At 37.2% G+C, this 14,307-nt stretch overlaps 1 protein-coding gene across 2 annotated transcripts in view; it reads left to right on the top strand.

Annotated features, from left to right (window-relative positions):
• TDRD3 (tudor domain containing 3) overlaps positions 1-6,684 on the top strand; it is a 178,221-nt gene extending 171,537 nt beyond the window's left edge. The window contains exons 13-14 of one of the 2 annotated variants that reach the window (XM_063102539.1): positions 302-427; positions 6,459-6,684. In XM_063102539.1, the coding sequence (XP_062958609.1) occupies positions 302-418 (117 nt within the window). In that variant the 3' untranslated portion in view covers positions 419-427; positions 6,459-6,684. Of the gene's footprint in view, positions 1-301; positions 428-6,458 lie in introns of those variants that run through there. The other variant, XM_063102540.1, reaches the window with a different exon arrangement.
• Positions 6,685-14,307: the final 7,623 nt, after the last annotated feature.

Genomic DNA, 14,307 nt, shown 5'->3' with positions numbered 1-14,307 from the left:
CCACATTGTGTTAAGTCATGTGATGAGAAAATTATGCTATTATTTGGAAATAGTTTCCTTTGATTCTAATCTTACCACTATAAATTACATTCTTCTAGTACCAAGGGCCAAAGAATTTTAACAATGTCCCTAGGGGCCTTTTTTTTTTTTCCCTTTCCCTTGCCTTCCTCTGTTGTAAAAGTTGACAGATGTGAATCCCAGGGCAACTTAAGAGGTTATGTTAAAGTGGGGGCCATAAATATTTAATTTAGAAACCATGGAGCTATTCTGAACATGTTAAATCACTACTATTTGCAAATAGGAGGAAGAAGGCACCTACGATCAAACTCTTGAGTTCCGTAGAGGAGGTGATGGCCAGCCACGACGATCCACTCGGCCAACCCAGCAGTTTTACCAACCTCCCCGGGCTCGGAACTAATATGAAAAGGTAAAATTGAAATTGTGAAGTGGTTTCCATATAAGAAAGATACAATTCATGTTAAATATGTAGGTCTAATTACTGATATTTCATAATACCATACATTTAAAGAAATGATTCTTTAAAATTACTTTCAATTATAACGTATTTAATATTATACTATAGTTACACACTACTTTCCACCAAACTTTTCCCCACAAATTCTATTCCTAATCCCCTTTCTTCTCTATACCTATTTTTTTCTATTGGAGGTGATTACAATCTGTGAAATGACCATAAGATTGAAAGCAGGAAGGAGATGAAAGAAAACAAAGGACTAGATAATCACCAACGTGGATAATTGAGTTTATTTTTTATTGCTTAATTAATTTCAATCCTTTTTAAGAAAGAGGAAATGTTTCATAGTATATCTTCAGGAATTGGAGGAAGACAACCCGATTACTTATTGAAATTTAATTTTTGAGCCATATGCTATTGATCCAGAAGCTTTCATTTTAGAGTTTCATAAAGACAGTTGCTCTTTGAAAATCATCTTCACTAGGAAGGAAGAGAAATATAACAAAAAAGTCAGATAATTATGGGACCAATCTAAGGCATCTCATGCCAGTGAACAAAGACCTTATTTTTTAACGTTTTTGGAAGGAAATATTTTTGCCATCTTTGGTAGCACTTCTGTTTTTTTATTATGCCAGTGCTTTTGAACATTTTTTAAAATAATCAGTTTTTCCATTATAGCCTTTGGCGTATCTCACCCTAAAGACTATTTTGGACGTAGCTATATCATTTTTCTCAGTTTCCTCTTCTCAGGAGCAGTACCACTGAGAATTTTTTAGAAATTGTTCTCAATTCCTCATTTCAGCTATTCATTCTGCTAAGGCTGTTATCCACATTGTATTTTTCTCCTGAGTGACTCAGTTTTCCAAACCAACCATGGCTATTGAGCCCTTGAAATGCGGCTAGTCTGAATGGAGATGTGGTATAAGTGAAAAGTACACACCAAATTTCAAAGACTTATTAAAAAAAAAAAAACAACTCACTAATAATTTTATATTGGTTACATGTTGGAATGATAATATTTTGAATATATTGAGTTAAATAAGATGTGTTATTAAAATTAATTCCACCTATTTTGCCTTTTTAAAATGTGGCCACTAGAAAATTAAAAATTACATTTATGTCTCATGTGATATTTCTGCTGGAGAGCACTGTCCTAGAGCCTTACATCTTCAGTTTCCCCAGAGCTCTTTTTTTTTCTTTTTTCTTTTTTCTTTTTTCTTTTTTTTTTTTTGACCGGTAAGGGGATCGCAACCCTCGGCACGGTGTGGTCTGCACCACGCTCAGCCAGTGAGCACACCGGCCATCCCAGATTCAAACCCGCGGCCTCAGCGCTACCAGCGCTGCTCTCTGCTGAGTAAGCCACGGGGCTGGCCCCCCAGAGCTCTTTTATTGGTTAAAAATTAGTTTTGTCATCCTAAGGAAGAAGTTTTTTCATTTATTTTCTAATCAGTTTTGTATGTGGTAGTCTGCCTAGAGCTAATGCTAATTGACTTCTGAATTATCCAAGTAAGCCAAAAAAGCACTTTTTTCCATTAATCATTGGCTTTTTTGTGTGCTTAATACAAAGCCATCAAGTAAACAGTCCTGACCTACTGTTCATAGTATCATAGAAGAGCTCCTTCTCGACTTTGGGCATTTTTATGTAGCATTGTAAGAACTTGTTCCTCAGTGCCCATGACCGTTTTCAAGCAGAATCAAAGTATATGTGAGGACTTTAGCAACTTTGCATTGTATGAGTGTACTAGTCCATTTTCTGTCACTTATAACAATACCTGAAACTGGGTAATATATAAAGAAATGAAATTTATTTCTTACAGTTTTGAAGGATGGGACACCCATGGTCCAGGCAGTGCATCTGGTGAGAGCCTTTTTCTTGGTGGGGGCTCTGTACAGAGTCTCGTGGCAATGCAGGGTATCACATGGCAAGGATAGCAATAGCAAGAGAGCTAACATGCTCACTTGCCCTCCTTATAAATCCATCAGAACTACTCCCTGATAACCTATTAGTGGATTAACCCATTCATTAGGGCAGGGCCCTCACCGTCCAATCACCTCTTAATGGCCTCACCTTTCAACACTGCCATGGTCTGATTTCCCACCGTTTTAACCCTGTTACAGTGGGGTTCAAGCTTCAATGAGTTTGGGGGAGACATTCAATCCACAGCAGGAAGATTGAATATACACTTAAAAATAAGCTCAGTGTGGTTATAATTAAATCTCTTTTAAAAGTAAATGAAACTGAGAATTCTCTCTTAGCTTTCTGAGGTCTTCTAAATTGCTTCAAACAAGGTTTTAAATGAGACTAAAGGTTGTCAACTTCCTGATTGCTCCAGGGAAGTGATTGTCTGAAAGTGGTTTTAGGGCTCTAGGTTTCTTCAGGGCTGCCTTTGGGACTGTTGAAGGCGATAGGATCTAGCAGGGCTAGCACTGGGCAGAAGGCAGGGAAAGTGAGTGAGTTTGCAGCTAAGATGGGGATACTCTCAGTCCTCCCAAACTTCCTGTAGTTTCTTTCATATGTTTTATATTATTAGGGTTCCATGGAAAATTTCCTTTGAAAAAGAGTATACTGCCTAAAAATAAATTGTAATTCATAGCCTGGAGGTAACTGTAGCTCATTCATACCAAATAATACAATGCAAACAGTTCCTAATCAACTTAAAACATCGTAATCTTACGGGTTTTCCATGATCCCTGAGTTAAAACTTCCATCCTGACCAGATGTTTGCTTTGGATTGTACTGTTAAAATGGGAATATGTGACACAGAAATTTTGGGCTCCTGACATCAGTAAGAAAATTAATTTGGGGGAGGTAGTCCCATCATGGTATTAGTTATAAACCTCTCACTACAATCCACCCTAAAAAATAAATAAGCAAGACCTATGTGATCTTGGTTGAAGAAGATTATTTATTTTTTGCATTTTAATCCCAAAATATGTTATGAAAGACTATGAAGTAGAATGAAATATCTCTTTGAGGTACTGTCTTTGAATGGGAGTTTCAACAATAATAAGAATTATATTTTTGTTCTTGTTATACAATTGAACATGTTGTTTTCTTCTTCGGAGAGGATATTTTCTTTTTATTTCCTCATTTCTGGTTTCCATCAACCTAAACATCTAAAAAGAAGATATACATTCTAGCCAGCCATTTGACTTCAAGTAAATATAAACATGAATTCTAGTAGATGCTAAAATTTTTCTAAGATTTTGTTACCTGAAATTATTCAGGATAGTGAGAAACACTTAAGGTACTTTCTATTATCACTTTAAAAAATCATAATTTCATAGTCATAGTCTTTCTTTGTATGTTTTGGGTACTATGCCTAGGTATTGAATGACACATAGTAGCTTGTTCAATTAATGTTAATCAAATCAGTATGTTTTGCACATCCTTTGATTGTCCTAAAGAGTTTTTTTCAAGGACACTCTCTTCTCCCCCCCAACCCCCAGCCCCCATGTGCACACATGTACTTCTCCAATGTGGAGAAAGAATTGGATTCCACTTGAGCTTGGTGCTAAGGACAACATCAGGGACCAACAAAGCAGGAAATACCTGGGAGTCAGGGCTAGGTGAAAGAAGGATGTCTCAGGGAACAGTGTGGGGAAATAGGCTCAAGGCTAAAAAAAAGAGGTGAGAAGTCAGATCTGAGACTTAAAGAGAGGTAGAGCCTAAAACTCCAGACTTCTAGTTCCTGGACTATGTTATAATTGTTACAGACAACTTGGAAATAGGAGCAGATACAGAATAGAAAGATTGTACACAGTTCTTCAGTCAGTGAAATTGACCAAAATTTTGTGCGTCTGAAAATGTTTCTGACATAATTGGAGTCCTAGAAACTAGGTACCAATTAGTAGGAGCAGTCCTTAGGAATGATTTTGTTGTTGTTGTTTTGCTGTTTTGTTTTTATAAGTAGTAAACTTTATTTTTATAGCAGTTTTCGGTTTACACAGAAAGTACAGATAGTTCCCATACCCCCTTACCTCCCCCTCCCCAGCACAGTTTCTCCTATTATTAACATCTTACATTAGTGTGGTACATTTGTTTCAATTATGAACCAATATTGATATATTATTTTTAACTCATTTTTACATTATGTTTCCCTCTTTGTGTTGTGCAGTTCAAGGGTTTTGCCAGATGCATAATATTATGAATTCACCATTACAGTGTCATACAGAATACTTTCACTGTGCTAAAAATCCTCCGTGTTCCACCTATTCATCCCTCCCTCCCTCTCTCCTCCCCTGAAACCCTGGCAATCACTGATTGTTTTTTTTTTCCCTTAACTTAAACATTTATCATTTTTTTTGTGTGTTGGGAGCATTCAGTATCTTCTCTTCTAGTTAATTGAAAGTGTACAGTAAGTTGTTGATTATAGTCACCCTACAGTACTGAAGAACACTGGATCTTATTTCACCTATCTAGCTGTAATTTTTGTATCTAACCAACCTCTCACTATCTCCCTTCCCCTTACCCTTTCCAGCTTATGGTAACCATCAAGGAGTGAATTTTAAGCTCCACATTCATGGTAGGATGGAGTTCTTTGAAGACATTGTAAAGGCAGAGAAAAGCTTTAAAAGAGGAAGAAGCAGAGCCCATAGCAAGTGGCTCTCAGTGGCTACAATAGCATGTGTGAACCAAAATAATGGGTGTTAAAAATATTTATTAGTGGTGACAGACAGCATGGCCTCAGATACATTAAGAGTTTGAATTTGATATATTCGGTGCTACCACAAACATCTGAATAAAAGAGTTATATGATCAAAATTAAGCTTAGGAAATATTGCTATTGGATGTACGATGGATTGCAGCACCAGGAGGGAAAGAACCTAAGACATTATTGCCCTGGTCCACTCAAAGAGTGGTTATAGCTGCGTGTCCTGCTGTGAAAAGAGAGATGGCAGACCTGTGTAGAGTTTGGGACCTTTGAAGAATTTGTGAGACAACCGAGCAAGAAGCTCTTCAGTGCCGTGGTGGTCACAGCTCAGCATGTAAAGCAGTTTAATAAATGTTGACTCACTTTGAACTCCATTTCTAGTTTCTTATTTGTTTGATGATTTAAGCATAGACTACTACATAAATACCATGACTTTGTTTATTTTCAAAGTTCAGTTTTTAACACCATTTTTAGCTACTGAAAGATGTATTTTTAAATGTTGAATTTTTTTTGATAACCTGGGCCAGCATCCCTTTGCAAAAATTTTCAAGTGAAGGTCAGAGAAATGATCACTGTCAAGATAGCTGTTAAAAAACCCTGTAATGCTAGCAGGACAGGCATCATGTGAGGATAATAGTACCCAAAGCTCTTTATTTTCTAAGCAGGAGACTGGACTTTGGAAGACTTAGGAGCCATTTGTAGCAGTCATGAGGACTCTTCCAGTCCCCACCCAAACATTTTCTCATGTGTGAAGCCAAAACAGGACTGTAACAAACAAGTCCTCTGTCACCATTTTTCTCAGCTCTTTCTGTCGTCACCCACCCAAAGTGGTTTCAACTAGAGTGGTACCTGCTAAAGATGGGCAGCAGGCAGGGGGAGATGACAGACCAAAATAAACTACCTGTGTAGACTAACCCAATTCAGAGATGTTCAAAAAGGAAGTGGAGGTGGGTAGGATGGCGGTAAAAGTGTGTCACTGGTAGACTTCATCTTTTTTGGGTCATCCTCTGTTAGAAAATGTTCAGTTAATCCAAATCCCTGAAAAACCATGCTAGCAATAAAGAATCTAACACTGGCAGAGATGTACTTTAACAATTTCTAAGATAAAAAATTATTTTTTTAAATTTTGTTTTCTTTGTATCTTGCTTTATATTGTATGTTGTTTAAGTTTGTTAATTAGACAGCAGTCCAATTTTTTCTACTTGAGATCTATGGATATTTATATACTTTACACTTACAGTTAAGTTTCAGCAGAAGTGCATCTTGACAAAGTATGGAAAAGTTAATTTGAGAGTCAATTTTATTTTCTTCTTTCCTTTTTTAAATAGAGCCTTGTGAAGAAAGGAGCTGTTGGCTGAAACATTCTGGCCAAAACCTGTTGATAGACCTACTTTATCTTCAGAAGAAGATGCAGCCATGGTGGATGTTATTATTTGAAGAAAGGAAAAGCAGATTTTAGGGAGACAAAAAGATTCGGTCTACACAATGGGAAGAAATACTGAGTTAAATAAAGATAATACCTTTTACAAGTAAAAGGAAGAATTTTTTTCTTCTGCTATTAATAAAACCATTGTGCCATTATATACTTCGTTTTACTGTATATTATATTTGCCTAATGTTATCTTTTTTGTTCATCTGTATTAACCCCATACTAACTGCCTTCTATAGAATAGCAATTACAGCATAGTTAAGCCTCACTCTATAATTACAGAATAAACTGACTTACTCAGCTCGCCATATTTCTTGCAAAAACAACCTGAAGCCAAACCGTGGTTCTTGTTGTGGTAACAACTGCTAAATATAACAGCAAAAAGTGTTTAAAACTTGAATATATTTATAGCACTCTACTAGCTTTTTAAAATGTAATTAAATTTAAAAAACAGATATTCCCTTCCTTATAAAATGTGCAGTGGATCTTTTACGGTAAGTCTGGTTGCAAGTCACAGAAAACCCACCTCTAGCCAGCTTAAACATTAAAGGGAATTTACTGGCTCACTTCAGCATTGGTATAATTCAGTGACTCAGAGATATAATGGAAGACTGATTTTTTGCATTTCTCATTTCTGCTTTCTGTGGGATCACCTTTATTCTATGGCAGGCTGCCCGACATGGCCACAGATGGCTTCCAACAACTGCCTGAGCTATTAAATCCAGGGATACGACTGGGGCCACTTCCTGAAGTGCACTGAGAAAAGCTTTTCTCCTTAGAACACATTTACCTATATTGTGCTACTTTTCTACCCATGAAACAGTAATTCCAGCAAGGTCTGTGGGTTACTTCAGGCCTGATCCAAGGGCCCCAGCCTTAGAAGTGGGGGTGGTTTGTGGAGGTGGATTGGAGGCAGAGGATGTGCGTCTGAAAGTCAGGATACTTGCCAGGAAGAGAGGGGGGAGGTGTTGGTGAAGCAACCTGAAATGTCCTTTATAGTGAACCAATTGTCTGAGTTATAGACTCTTCCTTTAATGGACAAAGACACTTTTCCTGTAGTCTCAGTTCTATGAAGCCTGAAGTGAACAATTAATTAAAAAGAAAGAATGAGAAGAAGGAGGGAGGGAGGGAGAAAGAAAGAAAAAAGGAGAGAGGAAAGGAAAAGAGAATACTCTAGCCAAGTAATTGACAACATGTAGTACTTTGAAGGAGAGGGCCTTAGGCATTCTGCCAGGGCCTACTAACTCTTCGTTTTATTATCCTGTGGGTAGACACTAGGCTAGGTTGAGCTAGCAGTGTTTTGTTTTTAGTGGGTTTTTATTTTTAACCTTTACAGTGCATCATAATCACTTAGGAGTGGGTGGATCTGGGCCTTAGTATTTTTAAAAGATTCTGAGTGATTTTAATGTGTGTCCTAGATTGAGAACCAGAAGAATGTCCATGATAGTTTTGAAGAGTTTGACAGCAGATAAGCCAATAAGGGAAGAGGCAGTAGAACTGAAAGAAACTCAAGTCTGAGGGTAGTTTAAAGTACTGATTCTCTGCACTTATTTGTTAGATGGGGACAATAATACCTAATATAGTGTTAAGCCTATACAGACTCTCAATAGATGGCACTAGTGTTGGCTAGAAGTTACTATTATTACTCAGCAGTCCCCTAAGAACAGTTCTGTATGGTGGTGTGTGTGTGTGCGCGTGTGCATGTGTGATTTGACTTGAAGACATGAAGAAAAGTTTAGATTGGACAGCATGTGAGGCCAGCCTGTTCGTTTTACTGACTGCTGGTGGCTGCTGGGGCACTGAAGAGTAAGAGTCCATTTCTTTTTTTTTTTTTAACTTTTATTTTGTCGATATATATCGTGGTTGATTATTGTTGCCCCTTACCAAAACCTCCCTCCCTCCTCCCTCTCCTCCCTCCCCCCCAACAATGTCCTTTCTGTTTGCTTGTTGTATCAACTTCAAGTAATAGTTGTTGTTATATCTTCTCGCCCCACCCCGGTTTTTATTTTTGGGTGTGTGTGTGTGAATTTATATATTAATTTTTAGCTCCCACCAATAAGTGAGAACGTGTGGTATTTCTCTTTCTGTGCCTGACTCGTTTCACTTAATATAATTCTCTCAAGGTCCATCCATGTTGTTGCAAATGGCAGTATTTCATTCGTTTTTATAGCTGAGTAGTATTCCATTGTGTAGATGTACCACATTTTCCGTATCCACTCATCCGATGATGGACATTTGGGCTGGTTCCAACTCTTGGCTATTGTAAAGAGTGCTACGATGAACATTGGGGAACAGGTATACCTTCGACTTGATGATTTCCATTCCTCTCGGTATATTCCCAGCAGTGGGATAGCTGGGTCATAATGGTAGATCTATCTGTAATTGTTTGAGGAACCTCCATACCATTTTCCATAGAGGCTGCACCATTTTGCAGTCCCACCAACAATGTATGAGAGTTCCTTTTTCTCCGCAACCTCGCCAGCATTTATCGTTCAGTCTTTTGGATTTTAGCCATCCTAACTGGGGTTAGATGGTATCTCAGTGTGGTTTTAATTTGCATTTCCCGGATGCTGAGTGATGTTGAGCATTTTTTCATATGTCTGTTGGCCATTTGTATATCGTCCTTAGAGAAATGCCTACTTAGCTCTTTTGCCCATTTTTTAATTGGGTTGCTTGTTTTTTTCTTGTAAAGTTGTTAGAGTTCCTTATATATTCTGGATATTAATCCTTTGTCAGATGTATATTTTGCAAATATTTTCTCCCACTCTGTTGGTTGTCTTTTAACTCTGTTAATTGCTGTGCAGAAGCTTTTTAGTTTGATATAATCCCATTTGTTTATTTTCCTTTAGTTGCCTGTGCTTTTGAGGTCATATTCATGAAGTCTGTGTCAAGTCCTATTTCCTGAAGTGTTTCCCCTATGTTTTCTTTAAGAAGTTTTATTGTTTCAGGGTGTATATTTAAATCTTTAATCCATTTTGAGTTGATTTTAGTATACGGTGAGAGGTATAGGTCTAGTTTCATTCTCCTGCATATGGATATCCAGTTATCCGATCACCATTTCCTTAAGAGGCAGTCCCTTCCGCAGTGAATAGGCTTGGTGCCTTTGTCAAAGATCAGATGGCAGTAAGTGTGTGGGTTGATTTCTGGATTCTCTATTCTATTACATTGATCAGTGTGTCTGTTTTTATGCCAGTACCATACTGTTTTGGTTATTATAGCTTTGTAGTATAGCCTAAAGTCAGGTAGTGTTATGCCTCCAGCTTTATTTTTTTTGCTCAGTATTGCTTTGGCTACGCCTGGTCTTTTATTATTCCATGTAAATATCTGGATAGTTCTTTCCATTTCTGAGAAAAATCTCTTTGGAATTTTGATGGGGATTGCATTGAATTTGTATTTCACTTTGGGTAGTATGGACATTTTCACTATGTTGATTCTTCCAATCCAAGAGCATGAGATATCTTTCCATCTTCTTGTATCCTCTCTAATTTCTCTCAGCAGTGGTTTGTAGTTCTCATTATAGAGATTTTTCACGTCCTTGGTTAACTCAATTCCTAAGTATTTTATTTTTTTGGTGGCTATTGTAAATGGGCAGGCTTTCTTGATTTCTCTTTCTGCATGTTCACTATTGGAGAAAAGAAATGCTACTGATTTTTGTGTGTTGATTTTGTATCCTGCTACTGTGCTGAAATCACTTATCAATTCCAAGAGGTTTTTTTTGTAGAGGTTTTAGGCTGTTCGATATATAGGATCATGTCATCTGCAAACAGGGACAGTTTGACTTCATCTTTTCCAATCTGGATGCCCTTTATTTCCCTCTCTTCTCTGATTGCTCTGGCTAGTACTTCCAACACTATGTTGAATAGGAGTGGTGAGAGTAGGCATCCTTGTCTAGTTCCTATTCTTAAAGGAAAAGCTTTCAGCTTTTCCGCATTCAGGATGATATTGGCAGTGGGTTTGTCATATATGGCTGTAATTATGTTGAGATACTTTCCCTCTATACCTAACTTATAGAGGGTCTTTGTCATGAATGAGTGCTGAACTTTATCAAATGCTTTTTCAGCATCAATAGAGATGATCATATGGTCCTTGTGTTTGACTTTATTAATATGGTGTATCACATTTATTGATTTGCGTATGTTGAACCAACCTTTCATCCCTGGGATGAATCCCACTTGATCGTGGTGAATAATTTTACGTATGTGTTGCTGTATTCTGTTTGCTAGTATTTTAGAGAGGATTTTTGCATCTCTATTCATCAAGGATATCAGCCTGTAGTTTTCTTTTTTGGTTATATCTTTACCTGGTTTTGGTATCAGGATGATGTTTGCTTCATAGAATGAGTTTGGGAGATTTGCGTCCGTTTCAATCTTTTGGAATAGTTTGTAAAGAATCGGTGTCAATTCCTCTTTGTTTTTATTTATTTATTTATTTATTTATTTTAAATTTTATTTTGTCGATATACATTGTAGCTGATTAATGCTCCCCATCACCAAAACCTCCCTCCCTTCTCCCTCCCCCCCCCCCGACCATGTCCTTTCTGTTTGTTTGTTGTATCAACTTCAAATAATTGTGGTTGTTATATCTTCTTCCCCCCCCCCCCCGGTTTGTGTGTGTATGTGTGTATGTGTGTGTGTGAATTTATATATTAATTTTTAGCTCCCACCAATAAGTGAGAACATGTGGTATTTCTCTTTCTGTGCCTGACTTGTTTCACTTAATATAATTCTCTCGAGGTCCATCCATGTTGTTGCAAATGGCAGTATTTCATTCGTTTTTATAGCTGAGTAGTATTCCATTGTGTAGATGTACCACATTTTCCGTATCCACTCATCTGATGATGGGCATTTGGGCTGGTTCCAACTCTTGGCTATTGTAAAGAGTGCTGCGATGAACATTGGGGAACAGGTATACCTTCGACTTGATGATTTCCATTCCTCTGGGTATATTCCCAACAGTGGGATGGCTGGGTCGTATGGTAGATCTATTTGCAATTGTTTAAGGAACCTCCATACCATTTTCCATAGAGGCTGCACCATTTTGCAGTCCCACCAACAATGTATGAGAGTTCCTTTTTCTCCGCAGCCTCGCCAGCATTTATCGTTCATAGTCTTTTGGATTTTAGCCATCCTAACTGGGGTTAGATGGTATCTCAGTGTGGTTTTGATTTGCATTTCCTGGATGCTGAGTGATGTTGAGCATTTTTTCATATGTCTGTTGGCCATTTGGATATCTTCCTTAGAGAAATGCCTACTTAGCTCTTTTGCCCATTTTTTAATTGGGTTGCTTGTTTTCTTCTTGTAAAGTTGTTTGAGTTCCTTATATATTCTGGATATTAATCCTTTGTCAGATGTATATTTTGCAAATATTTTCTCCCACTCTGTTGGTTGTCTTTTAACTCTTTTAATTGTTTCTTTTGCTGTGCAGAAGCTTTTTAGTTTGATATAATCCCATTTGTTTATTTTTCCTTTGGTTGCCCGTGCTTTTGGGGTCGTATTCATGAAGTCTGTGCCCAGTCCTATTTCCTGAAGTGTTTCCCCTATGTTTTCTTTAAGAAGTTTTATTGTCTCAGGGTGTATATTTAAATCCTTAATCCATTTTGAGTTGATTTTAGTATACGGTGAGAGGTATGGATCTAGTTTCATTCTCCTGCATATCGATATCCAGTTATCCCAGCACCACTTGCTGAAGAGGCAGTCCCTTCCCCAGTGAATAGGCTTGGTGCCTTTGTCAAAGATCAGATGGCAGTAAGTGTGTGGGTTGATTTCTGGATTCTCTATTCTATTCCATTGGTCAGTGTGTCTGTTTTTATGCCAGTACCATACTGTTTTGGTTATTATAGCTTTGTAGTATAGCTTAAAGTCAGGTAGTGTTATGCCTCCAGCTTTATTTTTTTTGCTGAGCATTGCTTTGGCTATTCGTGGTCTTTTATTGTTCCATATAAATGTCTGAATAGTTTTTTCCATTTCTGAGAAAAATGTCTTTGGAATTTTGATGGGGATTGCATTGAATTTGTATTTCACTTTGGGTAGTATGGACATTTTCACTATGTTGATTCTTCCAATCCAAGAGCATGGAATATCTTTCCATCTTCTTGTATCCTCTCTAATTTCTCTCAGCAGTGGTTTGTAGTTCTCATTATAGAGATTTTTCACCTCCTTGGTTAACTCAATTCCTAAGTATTTTATTTTTTTGGTGGCTATTGTAAATGGGCAGGCTTTCTTGATTTCTCCTTCTGCATGTTCACTATTGGAGAAAAGAAATGCTACTGATTTTTGTGTGTTGATTTTGTATCCTGCTACTGTGCTGAAATCATTTATCAATTCCAACAGTTTTTTTGTCGAGGTTTTAGGCTGTTCGATATATAGGATCATGTCATCTGCAAACAGGGACAGTTTGACTTCATCTTTTCCAATCTGGATGCCCTTTATTTCCTTCTCTTCTCTGATTGCTCTGGCTAGTACTTCCAACACTATGTTGAATAGGAGTGGTGAGAGTGGGCATCCTTGTCTAGTGCCTGTTCTTAAAGGAAAAGCTTTCAGCTTTTCCCCATTCAGGATGATATTGGCAGTGGGTTTGTCATATATGGCTTTAATTATGTTGAGATACTTTCCCTCTATACCTAACTTATAGAGGGTCTTTGTCATGAATGAGTGCTGAACTTTATCAAATGCTTTTTCAGCATCTATAGAGATGATCATATGGTCCTTGTGTTTGAGTTTATTAATATGGTGTATCACATTTATTGATTTGCGTATGTTGAACCAACCTTGCATCCCTGGGATGAATCCCACTTGACCGTGATGAATAATTTTTCGTATGTGTTGCTGTATTCTGTTTGCTAGTATTTTAGTGAGGATTTTTGCATCTATATTCATCAAGGATATCGGCCTGTAGTTTTCTTTTTTGGTTATATCTTTACCTGGTTTTGGTATCAGGATGATGTTTGCTTCATAGAATGAGTTTGGGAGATTTGCGTCCGTTTCAATCTTTTGGAATAGTTTGTAAAGAATCGGTGTCAATTCCTCTTTGAATGTTTGGTAAAATTCTGCTGTGAATCCATCTGGTCCTGGGCTTTTCTTTGTTGGGAGCCTTCTGATAACAGCTTCAATCTCCTTTATTGTTATTGGTCTGTTCAGATTTTCTACGTCTTCACGGTTCAGTTTTGGGAGCTTGTGTGTGTCCAGAAATTTATCCATTTCCTCCAGATTTTCAAATTTGTTGGCGTATAGTTGTTTATAGTAGTCTCGAATGATTCCTTGTATTTCAGATGAATCAGTTGTAATATCGCCTTTTTCATTTCTAATTTTTGTTATTTGAGTCTTCTCTCTTCTTTTTTTTGTTAGCCATGCTAATGGTTTGTCAATTTTATTTATCTTTTCAAAAAACCAACTTTTTGATTCGTTGATCTTTTGAATTGTTTTTTGGTTTTCAATTTCATTCAGTTCTGCTCTGATCTTAATGATTTCTTTCCGTCTGCTAACTTTAGGATTCGATTGTTCTTGTTTTTCTAGTTCTTTAAGGTGAAGTGTTAGATTGTTCACTTGCCATCTTTCCATTCTTCTGAAGTGAGCATTTAATGCAATAAATTTTCCCCTCAATACTGCTTTTGCAGTATCCCACAGGTTTTGGTATGATGTATCATTGTTTTCATTAGTTTCAATAAACTTTTTGATTTCCTGCTTGATTTCTTCTTGGACCCATATGTCATTAAGTAGAATGCTGTTTAATTTCCATGTGTTTGTATAGTT

This window comes from Cynocephalus volans, chromosome 7, assembly GCF_027409185.1.
Source record: "Cynocephalus volans isolate mCynVol1 chromosome 7, mCynVol1.pri, whole genome shotgun sequence".
NCBI classification, from domain to species: domain Eukaryota; kingdom Metazoa; phylum Chordata; class Mammalia; order Dermoptera; family Cynocephalidae; genus Cynocephalus; species Cynocephalus volans.
The sequence above is the reverse complement of the archived record's forward strand: the minus strand, read 5'-3'. Positions and strand labels throughout refer to the sequence as shown.